Source organism: Nuphar pumila, chromosome 9, assembly GCF_984573655.1.
Source record: "Nuphar pumila chromosome 9, dmNupPumi1.hap1.1, whole genome shotgun sequence".
Taxonomy (NCBI): Eukaryota; Viridiplantae; Streptophyta; class Magnoliopsida; order Nymphaeales; family Nymphaeaceae; genus Nuphar; species Nuphar pumila.
The window spans coordinates 91,561,954-91,577,478 of record NC_143257.1 but is presented as its reverse complement, the minus strand read 5'-3'; the positions used below and the strand labels follow the sequence as shown (position 1 = coordinate 91,577,478).

Here is a 15,525-nt window from a genome sequence, read left to right as displayed (position 1 = left end):
TTTATTTAGTTTGTTTCTACATTGGCATTTAGCATATGGACACGTTTCATATGGTTGAATTTCGGTTTTCTACAAGATAAGTACCATGTCTACTTTGATTGGGAGTTCTAGTGGCTGAATGATTTACTATAGCTGGTTCTTGATGCAGTAGTCTCAGTGTTGGTATTCCAATCTCCGGTGAATTTCATTGATCAAATCTGAAGTATAAATCTGATTCTACTAAAGGAGTCTGCTCAAACACATGATGATGGAAAATGGTATTTTTTGTGGTTCACTGCCAAGCAGTGCTGATAATTCCATTGGAATAGATTCAGCCGTATCTCATATGTTTTCCAATTCTCTTGATCCGTTGGATGGTAGCTGCAGAAGCAGCATAACAGTTGGCTATCCCATTGTCCAAGCTGAAGCAGTGGATGACCTTCATAGGCCAGATTGTGGTTATGTTGGCAATGCAGATGTGGAAGTTCTTACGAACATTCCAATGGATAGGTTTACACTCCAAAGTTTTGCTGATAATATTGGATTGCAGGAACAATTAATAAAGGGTCCATTGTCAACCTCTTCGCAAATCGGTCCTTTTTCAGCAGATGATGAGTTGCGCGAACATTTCCTAGGGGCTTCACTACCTGTCCCTTCAGGATCTCCATTTGAGGAGTTAAGAACTGTTATTGCACCTTTTGCTTGTAATGTTTCAAATGCTTTTATGGCAGCTTCTGGTTACTATGCTGGTGAAAGTGAAAAACTTGATTGGAGTTCAAACAACTGCCATGTGGATCCATATACATACAGCATTCCTCGTAAAGAGCTGTCACTGAGCCTTGCCATGTGCCAGCCTCCTGTGAACCATTCATCAAGTGTTCTTGACCAGCACCCTAAGTTAAGATTCTCTGGTATAGCTCAACCGATGCTGGGAGATGCTGGATATGTGACAAATATTCCAAATAATGAGGTGCAACATTCTTCATGTGTCACTCAGTTCTCTTCAGAGGATGCAGGCTTGATGAAGGAGTTGCAATCTAAGCGCTCTACTGCTAATATTGACGAGTACTATAATGATCATTCTTCTAGTAGAACAGTTAGATTCCCACATGTTCTTCTTGGGTCAAAGTATGTTCCTTTAGCACACCAGATACTTACTGAAGTTTTTAACAATTGCATTTCTGTACAACAAGATCTAAACAAGAGTGGCTACCGCACTTTGTTTAATGGAGTTGGGTCTCAGACTACTATGTGCAATTCCGCTAGCGGATCTGGTGAAAGAGAGAGTTTAATACTAGACTCTGAGGAGTTCACTGGTACAGCCGAGGAAACGGCATGCTGTAGTCACTGGAAGCCCTCCCTTCAAAGATTGGAACCACAAACCAAGAGAATGGATCTTTTGGCTCTTCTGCAAGAGGTATTTCTAACCAACCCATGTCCTTGTTATGCCACTCCCATGTGTTATGGGTGCTGGCTGGTATATGATACATTAAATTTCAAGCGCCATGACCACGTTGCTGTCTTCACTTGCTTAACACACACTACAAGCCCACAACCTCCACTCTAGAAAAGAAAGAAAAAGAAAAAGAACATCACCAAAGCACTTATTGTTCGATACTGCCATATATATAATTTCAGATTGATGAATACTTGTTTGCTTTGTCGTCTGGGCTTACACTTTTATCTGATTCAATACCTCATACCAAGTCTTGTACACTCTTGACTGACATTCTTATCTGAACATTCACCTAATATGAACAATTGAGCATTATGTGGCCTTGTATGCCCTTTTGATTTTAGAAATTTCCTTTACAATGTGTGTTTTATTGCTTAATGAACTTGTCTACGCAATAGAAAGATTCTTATACCAATTGGTCAAATAGTAACTGTTTGTCATACAGATTTTCTCATTCCTTTGAAGTGCTTATACACAGTCTGAATTATGTATAGTAGTCTTGCAACATCAAATTATTTCAGCTTGTTTGTTTGTTATGTATTGTGTGTATAGCTCTGGCTTACTCTTTTATCTGATTCAGTATCTCATACCAAGTGTTGTCTATGCAATAGAAAGATTCTTATACCAATTCGTCAAATAGTTACCAAAGGTATGAAGATGGAAAAATCAAAAGAAGCATAGCAATGTTCACTATTGGCTATTATAAATATATTTGCTGCCATATAACATAACAGTTCTAAATTCGTTAACCACTCAAAGTTGAAAATATTGCCTTCAAGGAAGTGAAGGAGAAAATGGAAATACTGCCTTAGAACTGAAGTTTTTGAAGCTACTGAATTTGATAGAGTTGAGCTTAGAATGAAGTTTCAGCACTGGTGCTTGATGAGGTCATATTAATAGGAACAGAACTGTTGTAGGGGTTCAAGCCTCAAAAGTGAAAATGATATAGGTAACAAAGGATTTATCAAAAGAAACAGTCACTCAGCTATTCTTCATGTTAAGGCATGTGTTCATCTCCCAAATCCTGCATATTAATTGCATTCAATCAAAATCATGTCAGGGTTAGAAATAGAACAAAATTGAGGAGTCGCAGTTACATATCGTGAAAGAGAAGGTTGTGAAACTGTTGATAAACTTTTATCATGGGAGAGTTGGACTTAGGATGGAATTACGATTTATATAACAAATTTCATTAGAGGGATATGTATAGATACTACAAATGGACTCTTGGGCTGCACTTGCAGTTTAATGTTTTTCTGGTGATAGGGGTCATCATTTATGAAGCTCCTCATACATTTTGGGACAATGTATGTGAATTTTTGTTACTTGCTTCCATTTTTGGATACTCTTATGTTAATCTGGATGATCCTTGAGACTAGGAATGTATTTGGACCATAAACAACTACTAGGGTAAATGCCTTGGATCTTGGATTCGAGGTGATTAGAGATCATCTGAATGAGGATATAAGAATCCGTGTTTGTTTGCCAAATGAATTAGAACATAGGATTTCTAATTTTATGTTTGATTACCACGAAGGATTTGATGTCAAATCCTGCTCTCTCGCTCTATCTAACTCAAGTCCAAATTAAAAGTTTTCCTTTTTGAAGCCTAAGCCAACCAACAACTGACTTCTAGCAGCTAAATTAGACTAGGCTTTGATATAAACTTTGGCTAGACAAAAGCCCACTAGACCATGCATTGACTCATGCAACCCACCCATGTTATATATCTATGAAAGATGTCTGACCATAAACTTAAGCCTCCAAGTGAAAACTTGCAAACCAGCACCAACTGAATCATGAAAAACAGGGCAAACCAGCCTTAAGAATCTTTTGTCTATATTCTAGTCAGTGGGTCTCAAATAGCTCATCTGCAAGACCACGATCCAAATTATTTCTTGGTCAATTTTTGTAATGTAGAAAATAGAGCAAATTATAATTCATCAATCAAATAAAAATTATATTAACGTGAACACTTCTAGAAAGTAAAGTCTACAGAAATTAACATGCAAAACTGCAAGATTTATCAAATTACAACAACTATAAGCACATAATTGCCTTAAAACAATTCCTATGGGTTGATCTTGGTCCCTACAAAATATTGAAAGCTTCTATGGTAATGGCCACTTTTACAGTCCTCCCATTTGTCAGCAGCTAATAATCATAGAGTAAATATCTGCAGCTACTGTTAAGGCAGCTTTTTGCTGCTCTGAAAAATTCAACAACAATATACTTTGATGATTTCCAATCCAAATTACTGGAATCAACCGCCCCTTCATCAATTTCCTCTTGGGTTCTTTTCTTTTTCTTTTTTCTTTTCTGATTCATAAGGATCAGCCACCACAACAGTAGTTGTTTTCTGGTTCACGTCTCCACATTCAATTGGGAGACACTGCCTGATGCGGTTTGGTCACTATATGCAGCCGAACCAGATGACAGCATCTCCAAAAATAAAACCCTCTTTTCACTCAAACAGAGCACCGCAGAAGAGAAGAAAATTCCCACCATGAAGACCGTCAAAGAAAAACCATTATATGAAAACACCACAAGTTGGGAGGAAGAAAGAAAGAGGGAATGGGATTGGGAAAAGAGGAAAAGGCGGGCTCCTTCACAGGTCAGAGATCTGTGTCTCTGGACCCATCCTCCCTCCTTGGACCAGAGATACGTGGATCTCAGGTCCTTTGCAGATTTCAGAAGTGCATACCTGAAACATGTTGTTTGAGTGAAATGTGGATCTGGCAGGGCTCTCAGTTGACATCCTCGGATCGGAACTCCGCAGTATTCATCTGCACCTTAGTTCATTTTTTCTCTCTAGGATCATCTGTAAGACTCTGTAATGGCAATTGATAGACCATTATAAGCAATGAAAACTATCAGAATGCCTGCACATACTGCCTGGTTAAAACTGGTTATTGGTCCTAATAGGCCTTTGGCACTAAACCTCACGTGGAATTCACTATTGAACTTTGCACACTCATATTATTAGTTACATACTTGAGACTTGGATCAGTTATAGCAACTCATGAACATCAAGGATCTATTCACATGTAGATAGAAAAGGTGTTCTCTGAAAAAGAACATGAAGAAAAATAAGATGGCGCCAGTTGAAAAGTAATTTGGGATGATCTTTTTTAGTCCATATGTTCCATTCAATTAACACTGCTGACTCACATCCATGTTTCCTGCCTTGCCAGCCTCTCCTTGCTTAACACTGAAATGGACCTATCTTAATGATGTATAAGCTTTGCCTTTTAGGAAAGTCAACTATTTGACCAAACCCGCTCACATGGATGCTGGTATATGCCACAACAATGGATTTGAGAACAATTACATCTGGTTACCTATTTGAGTGCCATGTAAGTTCCTATTTGGGTCTTTGTGCTACAAAATGGGCCAGCATACTTCGTTGATAGTGACTGATTTTGTTAAATGCCTGTTACTTAGGAATCAAATCTGAGTTTATTATCCCAGTAAAAAGTCTTGTCATTATTTTTCTGTAGCTAGAGGTCTTCAGTAACAAAACCCTTCACATCATGATGGTTTAACATATTTACACTAGATGTGGGGAACTATTGAATGTCAGTTATGGAAATCAACCTGGTATTTGGATTTGGGAGTGGAAGGCATCCATGTGCTTCAATCAAACCCATGTAGTAGATGAACCTTTCACAAATGTATGGATCACATAAACCTGATATTGAATGGGCTGAAAATGATCAGACTGTAAAAAATAGAGATTAATACCATTCAGCTGACCGTCAGATAGGTATGGACCTGCACCTGAAATTGATATATACAAACCAACAGAATCTAGAAACAGGAATTACACCCGTCTGGGTTTTTACCAAATGAAATCTGGTGAAAAGGAAAAAGTTGAAAGCCAAAAGCAACCAGATGTTCATGAATAACATGTATGACAAGCATATTTGATGAAAGAAAAAGATGATGATGACGAAGGAAACATTTTTGGTTAAGTGGAAAATTTTGATATTTTGCTTTAAAGAAAGAACAAAATTCACCAAAACAAGGCTAACTTCATATCTATGATAAGAAAATAAAAATAAAAGCACCAAGTGTATTTTAGGCTATGTAGTCAAAAGCATTTAGCAGTTCCTAGTCGGTAGACCCCTAAAAAGACTAGTCGATGGCTAGTCAGTCTAGTCGGTACCTCAATTAAAAAATAGAAAAGTATACAAAATATAAATAAAAACATTTTTAATTCTTTTAGTAATAACATGTTTTCGTCTCACAAGTACAATATATATATATATATATATATATATTCAATTATTCATTATATATTCAGTATAATCAACAAAATATGCTTTCAACCTTTCACAGGAAAATTGATTTTGACACACACATACACACATATTATATTCATAGCATAATCATTATATATATATGTGTGTGTATGTGTGCAAAAAAATCATGCCTTTAGCCTTTTGTGCCTAGGTGAGGGCAGCTTAATTGCTGACTAGGCACCCTAGTCGGCACCTAGTCAGTGCTTAGTCAGCAAAATTGGTACCTTCTAAGGTACCCACTTATGAATTGCAGAGCCTAGGCATTTTACTTACGCCTAGGCCGACCAGTCCGCTCTTTTCACTACATAGATTTTAGACATACTAGTTAGTCTAAAAGATTTGTGGATCTCGGTAGTATGTGTTTCTAGAAGAATTATTATATACCTTTCTGGATATTCACAGATGGTGATGTTAGCACAAATACTTTGATTGGTGTATAATTTTCCCAAAATAAATGGAAAATTTAAGACATCATCTCCATCTATGACTGGGTGGGGAGAAAGGTTGCACTACAGAATCACCAGCTCACTTAGTGGTATATTTTTTTTCTATGAATCATTCAGTGGTATCTTAGTCTCATTTGTGCATTTGGGCCATGCATTCAAGCATATCAGTCGGCTGAAAACTTGAAAGGCTACAATAGTACTTCATAAACCATTGAGCCTCAAGTGTTTGCTTCTACTGTCATAGTAAAATATGATGCAAATTTGATACGAAGCAATTCACATTGACATGTTCAGTCTTAATGGCAGGTCGACTGTCGTTACAATCAGTGCCATGACCAGATCCAGATGGTCATTTCGTCTTTCCAAGCAGCTACTGAAGTTGATCCTCCTCAGATGTATGTCTGTCTTGCCCTTCGAACAATCTCTAGCCACTTCAAAAGCCTGCGAGAGAAAATAATAGATCAGATCCTTGCTTCCCAGAAACACCTGAGTACCCTGAATTTCACTGAAAAGGATGATTGCTTTGATCCTGCTTCCATTCAGAAACAATGGGCCTTACAACGTCTGCGGAGAGCTGAGCAGCTGCCATGGCGACCACAACGAGGGCTGCCTGAGAGATCTGTTTCTGTTCTACGCGCATGGCTATTTGAGAACTTCCTCCACCCGTGAGTTACTAACAGTTGGAATAAAAACATACACAAAATGCAAAAAATATTGCTTGACGATTTGCATTCAGTATTCACATCAGGCTGTCATCAAATTTTCAGGTACCCTAAAGATGGACAGAAGTATATACTAGCAATGCAGAGTGGGTTAACAAAAAGCCAGGTTTTATGTTGTTGAAATTCACTATTATCATATCAAATTACTTTTAAGCTGCCCTTTGTTAACATAAATAAACTTTTGGTGGTAGGTTTCAAATTGGTTTATTAATGCGCGTGTTCGCATTTGGAAGCCACTGATTGAAGAAATGTACATGGAGATCAATAAGAAGGTTAAAGCAGGGAAAGAAACCTCTGTAAGAAATGGAGAAACATATGTGGGGGCATCTGCCACCAGAAAATCCTGAATTCATTATATTTTGTATTTTTCTTTTCTTTTTTCTTTCAATATATAAAAGTTGCTGTAATATCCTTTGAATTGAGGAGGCATTCCCTTCTTCATGCATATTTATCTGATTTTTCTTCTATTTTTATGAGTAAAGGCTGTCTTTCGGGCACTAAGAGTGCTTTTCGTGTATCGTAGAAAACTGTGTATTGATCATGGTTGCCAGTCGAGGAAGCGGGAGCGGAAAGCGAGGCACTTTCAAAATTTTAGAAAACGGGAATCGTGGGACGACTTAGAAGCGAATCACAAACTGTTTTGGAAGCGAACCGGAAGCCACTTAACTTAGGAAGCGACTTAAGTGAAAAAAGAAGAAAAAAAATATAAAAAATGAAAAAAGAAGAAAGGGAGAGGGAAGTGTGCTTCCCATAAAAGGGAAACACTCTTGTCATTTATGGGAAGCGCACTTCCAAAAAAAAAGTCTCTTCCCCATGTATTTCTGAAGCACAATGTTTTGCTCTTTCGAAATGCGTATATGGGAAGTGCGCTTTTCTTGTGGTATAGGCGTTTCCCGGTAACCAGAATGTAGCTACCAATTTCTCAATCAATGAGTGATGCAATTGTTTACTGCTATCGAATTTCTTGTTCATAACTGATTTTATGGTTAATAGAGAAGTCAAAATCAATGTTGTTGGGCTATCGAATTGTTTGGCCAATGATTCAAGGTGAATCGGCCGATCGTTCCGAATGGGCTAAAAAAAAAAAAAAAATATTCCCTGTCAATCAGAGAAAGTGACATGTGTTAAAACCATTAAAAATAATATTACAAAATTTATTTTTAAGCATTCTTTTACATTTATTAAAAAATAGCCGTCCATTTACACCGCTACTAACAACATCGGTCAAAATCATCAGTACCATACGGAGGATGAGCAACTGGCACTTCCACTATTTTGTAGCAGCTCTGCCATATTACAACTGTTCCCTTGCGACTTACAGTGTACAGTTGCGCTTAGAGTCTGTTTTGCTTTTGTTGAGTCTGATGTAAGCTGCCCGGTTCAGGTGAATTAATACCCCGAAGGGGCAGCCCGTATACTTGAACTGTAATAGCCTGCGGGCAAAATTGTGAATGAATCAAATGCGTTGAGCTTTCTTTTGTTCACCCTCGTTGTGATTGCTTATTGTGATTGCAACTTCTCTCCCTCTATTCTCTCTTGCTCTCTTGCACTCTGATCATAAGCTTCCGCGACCGGCAAGCGAGCTGACGAGTAGGCTTGCGGCGGTAAGGAAGGACCGTCGCGCCGCGCTGGCCCATTGAAGGAAATAGGCCCGTGACAAGTGGTATCAAAGCCCGTTCTTGTGCTGGGGAAGGGACTCCGGAGTCGGTGTCGACAGACACGCCGACAGGCTGCGATTTGTGAGCAAGACATCGTGGCGCCTTATCAACACTTGCGCAACACCAGAGGCAAGGCAGTTGCCGAAGCTGAGGAGATGGATTCACCTCGGGGCCAAGAAGAGTTGGCTGCAACTGTTAATAAGTTGGTGGAAGATGTGACTTCGCATGATGAAGCGATTTCACGCGCATGTGAATCATTCAATGGATTGAATGATGTGGTGGCGAGCCTGCAAGAGCAGGTGAACTTACTAATGGGGCAGGTCACTTCGTTGACGACTACAGTGACCGATCTTGAGTTGAAGAACCGTACGTTGTAGCGGACGGTGACCCTGAATGGCGGAAATGGTGAGAGACCATCAAGGATTGATGTACCTAGACCCGCAAAATTCAATGGTTCTCGCGACAGCAAGGCTATTGAGAACTTCTTGTTCCAAGTAGAAGACTACTTGGATATCCAAAATGTGACCCTTGAAGATCTGAGGATCAAGGCTGCAGCGGCCTTACTTGATGGGGATGCTATCGCTTGGTGGAGGCGGAAGCGCAATGACATGGAGATGGGTCAATGTGTGATAGACACCTTTGACGACTTCAAAGTAGAGTTGCGCAACTACTTCATGCCAAGAAATGCGCAGAGACAGGCTTACCGGATGGTTCGTGAACTCAAACATACTGGTTCGTTGCAAGACTATGTCCGAACGTTCCAGAAGCTTATGCTGGAGATACCTAACATGCCAGAAGATGACATGCTCAACTGGTTCATTGTGGGACTTCAACCATGGGCACAGTCTGAAGTGGAAAGGAGCAACCCTCGTATTTTGGAAGATGCATATGTGGCGGCGGAGCGCTTAGTTGATACTCAGCGCAAACCTTTCACCCCATCAACCAAAGTTGGGAAGAAGCCTGACCACGGAGGCAAGAAGGATGAGCAGCGCAACGATAAAGGTGAGGCGTCGACACGCCATCAACCCGAAAAGAAACAGAACTACACAAAGCATAACAACAGCAACAAGGGTGCGGTTGTGACATGTTGGTTCTGTGGTGATAGACATATCGCCCGGCAATGCCCAAAGCGCCTTGTAAAGGACGACGGGCAAGCCAATGCTGCACAGGAAGAATGCAGTGACACTGAGACCATGCAACCGAGGATGGGCGCCATGCGATCGATTAACGCAGCTAGAAGTTGCGCAGCTAAGAACATGCAGGTCAGTAAGGAACTTATGTACGTAGAAGTCATTATGAATGGAAAGTCTACTTCGGCAATGGTAGACTCCGGGGCCACACACAACTTTGTCTCGCGGGAAGAGGCAGAGCGGTTGGGCTTGAAAACTGGGCCAAAGCAGAGGACTATCAAAACAGTAAACTCTGAGGCCAAGCCCATTCTTGGTGAAGCAAGAGATGTGGCTACTCAAGTGGGGAGTTGGGTCGGCAAAGCCAACTTCTCTGTGGTGCCCCTGGACGATTTCAAGGTGATTCTGGGTATGGAGTTTCTGCGAAGCCAGAATGTGATGATGCTGCCAAAGTTTAACACGTTGACGATCATGGGATCAGACCTGTCCCACACAGTGCAGTGCCTCACGCAGAAAGGCAAGTCTTCAGTGTTATCAGCAATGCAACTGAAGAAGGGTGTCAAGCATGGGGAGCAGACATTCCTAGTTGCAGTGCGTGCAGATGAAGGGAAGGTAGAAGCAGCAGTGCCGCCGACCCTAGCCCCTCTATTGGAGGAGTTTCGGGGGGTGATGCCTCCGGAATTGCCAAAGCGTCTTCCGCCAAGACGCGAGGTCGACCACAAGATTGAGTTGACCCCGGGAGCAAAGCCTCCCGCAATGGTTCCATACCGTATGGGGCCAGCAGAGTTGAAGGAGCTGCGCAGGCAGCTAGACGAGATGTTGGACGCAGACATTGTTCGTCCATCAAAAGCCCCATTTGGTGCCCCGGTCCTTTTTCAGATGAAACATGATGGCTCTAAACGGTTATGTGTGGATTACCGGGCCTTGAACAAGGTCACGGTGAAGAACAAGTACCCATTGCCATTGATAGCAGACTTGTTCGATCAGCTAGGCAGTGCCCGTATCTTTTCCAAGCTAGATCTGCGATCGGGTTACTGGCAGGTGAGGATTGCCGAAGGTGATGAGCCGAAAACAACTTGTGTCACCCGCTATGGTGCTTACGAATTTCTAGTAATGCCATTCGGGTTGACAAATGCTCCAGCCACATTCACGACTCTAATGAACCAGATTTTCTACCCTTACTTAGACAAGTTTGTGGTAGTCTATCTGGATGATATCGTGATCTACAGCAGTAACATGGAGGAACATGTCGGGCACTTGCGAACAGTGCTTCAGGTGCTGAAGGAGAATGACCTCTGTGTTAAACGAGAGAAGTGTCTCTTCGGGCAGGAGGAGATCAGCTTCCTTGGCCACGTTGTGGGGCGTGGTGTGCTGCGTATGGATGGGCAGAAGATAAGGGCCATCCAGGAATGGGTTCCGCCAAGCAAAGTGCCAGAATTGCGGTCATTCCTCGGCTTGGCAAATTATTATCGGCGTTTCATCGAAGGTTATTCCCTCATTGCTGCGCCTCTCACAGACTTGTTGAAGAAAAATCGGGTATGGCTCTGGACAGGAGCGTGCCAAGATGCCTTCGAGGGCTTGAAGAAAGCCTTAGTGAGAGAGCTAGTGCTGCGACTGCCTGATCATTCGAGACCCTTCGAAGTCCACACTGATGCCTCAGACTTTGCCATTGGCGGAGTTATTATGCAAGACGGGCATCCGATCGCATATGAGAGTCGTAAGCTGAAGGATGCAGAGAGGCGATACACAGTGCACGAATGTGAGATGACCGCCATTGTGTATTGCCTCAGGACCTGGCGGCACTACCTTTTGGGTGCCGAGTTCGTCGTCAAGACGGACAATGTGGCCACGAGCTATTTTCAGACGCAAAAGAAGCTGACGCCCAAGCAAGCTCGATGGCAGATGTTTTTGGCTGAGTTCGACTTTGCCTTGGAGTACAAGGTTGGAAAGACCAATGTTGTGGCGGATGCCCTGAGCCGTAGGGCTGAACTGGCAGCTGTGCGTGCGGAGTCTTCTGAAGTGCATTTGGAGGGTGCATTGTTGAGCCGCATCCGCGAGGGTACGCAGCAAGATCCGACCGCACAACACCTTGTTTCTCTGGCGCAGGCAGGGAAGACTCGGCGATTTTGGCTACAAGACGGCCTCCTCGTAACAAAAGGGGGGCGCATCTTTGTACCACGGTGGGGAAGCCTCCGCCGAGAGCTACTCAAGGAGTGCCATGATACACTATGGGCCGGCCATCCTGGTCAGGAGCGGACCTTAGCACTCCTTGAGCGCGGCTACTATTGGCCGCAGATGAGAGACGATGTTGAGGGGTATGTGCGGACATGCCTCATCTGCCAGCAAGATAAGGGGACAAACCAGAAGGCTGCCGGTCTCCTTGAGCCTCTACCAATTCCAGAACGTCCTTGGGATAGCATCTCCATGGACTTTATTGTTAGTCTGCCAAAGGTAGAGGGCCTCAGTTCTATTTTGGTCGTGGTGGATCGTTTCTCAAAGTATGCCACCTTCATTTCAGCTTCTAAGGAGTGCCCTGCAGAGAAGACTGCAGAGTTGTTCGTAAAGCATGTGGTGAAGCACTGGGGCATACCAAAGAGCATTGTGAGTGATCGCGATGCTCGCTTCACGGGCAAGTTCTGGCGTGAAGTATTTCGGCTACTTGGCTCTGAGTTGCTGTTTTCAACTAGCTTTCATCCGCAGACTGATGGGCAGACAGAGCGTATCAATGGGATCTTGGAGCAGTACCTCAGGCACTTTGTTAGTGCCAATCAGAAAAATTGGGTGAAGCTCCTTGATGTGGCACAGTTTTGCTATAATCTACAGAAGAGCGAGTCTTCAGGCCACAGCCCGTTCGAGATAGCCACGGGGCAGCAGCCACTGACCCCGCACACGCTTGCCGCACAAGAAAAGGGAAGGCCATCCTTTGCCTATCAGTTTGTTCGCGACTGGCACGAGCAGAATGAGTTGGCGAAGGCATTCCTACACAAAGCGGCAAAGAGAATGAAGAAGTGGGCGGACAAACACCGTCGGCCCGCAGGGTTCCAAGTTGGGGACCAAGTGTTGGTGAAGTTATATCCTGGTCGCACAGGCATCTTCCGCGGGCGGCACCGCGGACTACTCAGAAAGTATAAGGGACCCTTCACCATCACAAAGAAGGTGGGCAAGCTAGCCTATAAGCTGGAGTTGCCCCCAGACTTCAAGGTGCACCCCGTGTTTCACGTGTGCAACCTCAAGCAGTTCCATCCAGATGATGGATACCCGGAACGCAATGTGCCGCAACGCGCTCCCATCATGCAGAGGGCCCCGGCAGCACAACGGGCCGAGAAGCACCTCAGTCAGATCCTTCGCCACAAGGTCAACTACTTGGGGCAAGCGAAGAAATACTTGGTGCAGTGGGAGGAAACAGCGGAACCAACGTGGGAGCCTGCATTTCGAATGAACAGCCACTACCCGGCTGAAGTCAGGGCTTACCACGAAACAGATGGCGCCGAGGACGGCGCATGATTTGAAGGGGGGAGCATGTTCCCTTGCGACTTACAGTGTACAGTTGCGCTTAGAGTCTGTTTTGCTTTTGTTGAGTCTGATGTAAGCTGCCCGGTTCAGGTGAATTAATACCCCGAAGGGGCAGCCCGTATACTTGAACTGTAATAGCCTGCGGGCAAAATTGTGAATGAATCAAATGCGTTGAGCTTTCTTTTGTTCACCCTCGTTGTGATTGCTTATTGTGATTGCAACTTCTCTCCCTCTATTCTCTCTTGCTCTCTTGCACTCTGATCATAAGCTTCCGCGACCGGCAAGCGAGCTGACGAGTAGGCTTGCGGCGGTAAGGAAGGACCGTAGCGCCGCGCTGGCCCATTGAAGGAAATAGGCCCGTGACAACAACTGTACCATATGTTTCCTACTAGAAGGCTGGAGTTTGTGAGCTTGGTCATGTTTCCAACTGAAGCAGGTTTTGGTGTCACATGTGAACTCATGAATTAGGTCAAATAGCGAAACCCACAATCCTTTTTGTGGATTTCTAGTTATATTTGCCATCATATTGAATAAAAACAGGTCCTTGAACTCTTAACATTTCCGCTAGTTGTACTTGTGAATCATAGTTTGGAGTTCATGAACTTGGCCACGTTACCTGTGGCGCAAAACAGGATATATGCATGCCAATGTCATCCGTCTGCATCCAGGGATTGTTCAACGTTTCATTATATTTAAGCAGGTAAATTTTTTAAAAGCCTCCGTTTTCATTAGCTATCCCAGCTGCTCTCTGGAGCGCATTTGTACAACAGAGCGAGTATGAGGCATGGTGGTAGCCCCACGTCACATGTTCTAGACAAGCCATGTGCATTTCCCTTGTGAGCAAACCGATGAAAGCAATATTGTTCCTGATGGTGGGGCAGACAGGTTCATATCTAGCTTTTAGCCTGGGTCAGGTTTTCCACTTTGTGATCATTGCAAAATTTTTTCTCTGGTTTCTCTTTTCCTTTCTAGCCTCTTTTCTCTTTTTGAACGGGTGTAAAAGATAGAAAAGAAGAGAGAATGAGAAAATGAGAGAAAGAGAGAAACTCTTTTGCAAAGGTCTCACTTGACTTAAATTTTGAAAATATTTTGAAATTACGCGCCTTCATTTTTGAAATATTCGCAGAAAAAATGGAGAGACGGGATTCGCTCGTTGATACGAGATTCGACCGTTCCTGACGCCATTACCAGAGGTAATCAAACCAAGGATCGAATCTAAGTCTAGAATGCACAAAGAATCATGCTTGTGAAAATGCAAAGATGTGTGCTATTTGAGAAGAATAATTTAATTTTTTTGGGGATTTTTCAAGTGATTTTGAAATAAATTTAAGAGTATTGTAAAAAAATGATTTTTGAAAGTTGAAGATTTTGAATCTAACTTAGAACTTGAAATAGATCTGGAAAGTAACTTAAAGTTCTAAGTCTTGGAATAATCAGAGATCTTTGAAAATAAATCTTGAATTGAAGAAATGAAGAGAAGAGGAGATTTGGAACTCTGATAAAATTTTAAAATAAAATAAAGTTTCAAAGTCAAAATGAACTTTGAATTTGGATCTGATTCTCAAGAATCGATTTTGAAGAGGGAGGGATCTTTGATCTTGAATTTTTGAATTCAGAACCTGAAACAAAAATTTGAATTGAAATTCGAATTTAGACTTGAAAAAATGGATTTGAAAATGGAATTGAGTTTGAAACTTAGAGAGCAAATTGGAAAATGGAATTGGATTTGAAAATCTGAATCCAAGATGAAATTGGTTTTGAAATATGGAATTCAAGATGGAATTGGATTTGAGAAATCCAAATGGAGTTTAGAAATAGAATTGAATTTGGGATTGGATTTGAAAAATATGAAAATTCAAGATGGAATTGGATTTGAAAAAAATCCAAATGAAACTTGAAAAATAGAGTTGGATTTCAGAAATCCAGATGGGTTTTGAAGATGGATTTTGGATTTTAAGAAATCCAAATAAAATTCGAAAAATAGGAATGGATTTAAGAAATCCAGATGGAAATCGAAAATAAAATTGAATTTAGAATTGAATCTTGAGCTGGAAAATGAATTTGGAATTTCAAAGTTGAATTGAAATCTGGCATCCTAGGTGAAATTGGATTTGAAAAATATGGAATTCAAGATGGAATTGGATTTGAAAAATCCAAATGGAACTTGAAAATAGAGTTGGATTTCAGAAATCCAGATGGGGTTTGAAAATGAATTTTGGATTTTAAGAAATCCAAATAGAATTCGAAAAATAGGAATGGATTTAAGAAATCCAGATGGAAATCGAAAATGAAATTGAACTTAGAATTGAATCTTGAGCTG

General features: G+C 42.0%; 1 protein-coding gene across 1 annotated transcript; it reads left to right on the top strand.

Annotated features, from left to right (window-relative positions):
- The first annotated feature begins 247 nt into the window (after window positions 1-247).
- On the top strand, window positions 248-7,418 carry LOC149828701 (homeobox protein ATH1-like). The gene is made up of 4 exons (XM_090017119.1): window positions 248-1,396; window positions 6,492-6,850; window positions 6,953-7,013; window positions 7,099-7,418. The coding sequence occupies exons 1-4, from the start codon at window positions 248-250 to the stop codon at window positions 7,252-7,254; spliced, it is 1,725 nt and encodes a 574-aa protein (XP_089873245.1). The 3' UTR covers window positions 7,255-7,418.
- Window positions 7,419-15,525: the final 8,107 nt, after the last annotated feature.

Excerpts from the sequence above, each read along its gene's own strand:
- LOC149828701 (XM_090017119.1), top strand. The coding sequence starts at position 248 with ATGGAAAATGGTATTTTTTGTGGTTCACTGCCAAGCAGTGCTGATAAT. Across the intron at positions 1,397-6,491 it reads TTTTGGCTCTTCTGCAAGAG|GTCGACTGTCGTTACAATCA; the intron begins GTATTTCTAACC and ends TCTTAATGGCAG. Across the intron at positions 7,014-7,098 it reads GTGGGTTAACAAAAAGCCAG|GTTTCAAATTGGTTTATTAA; the intron begins GTTTTATGTTGT and ends TTTTGGTGGTAG.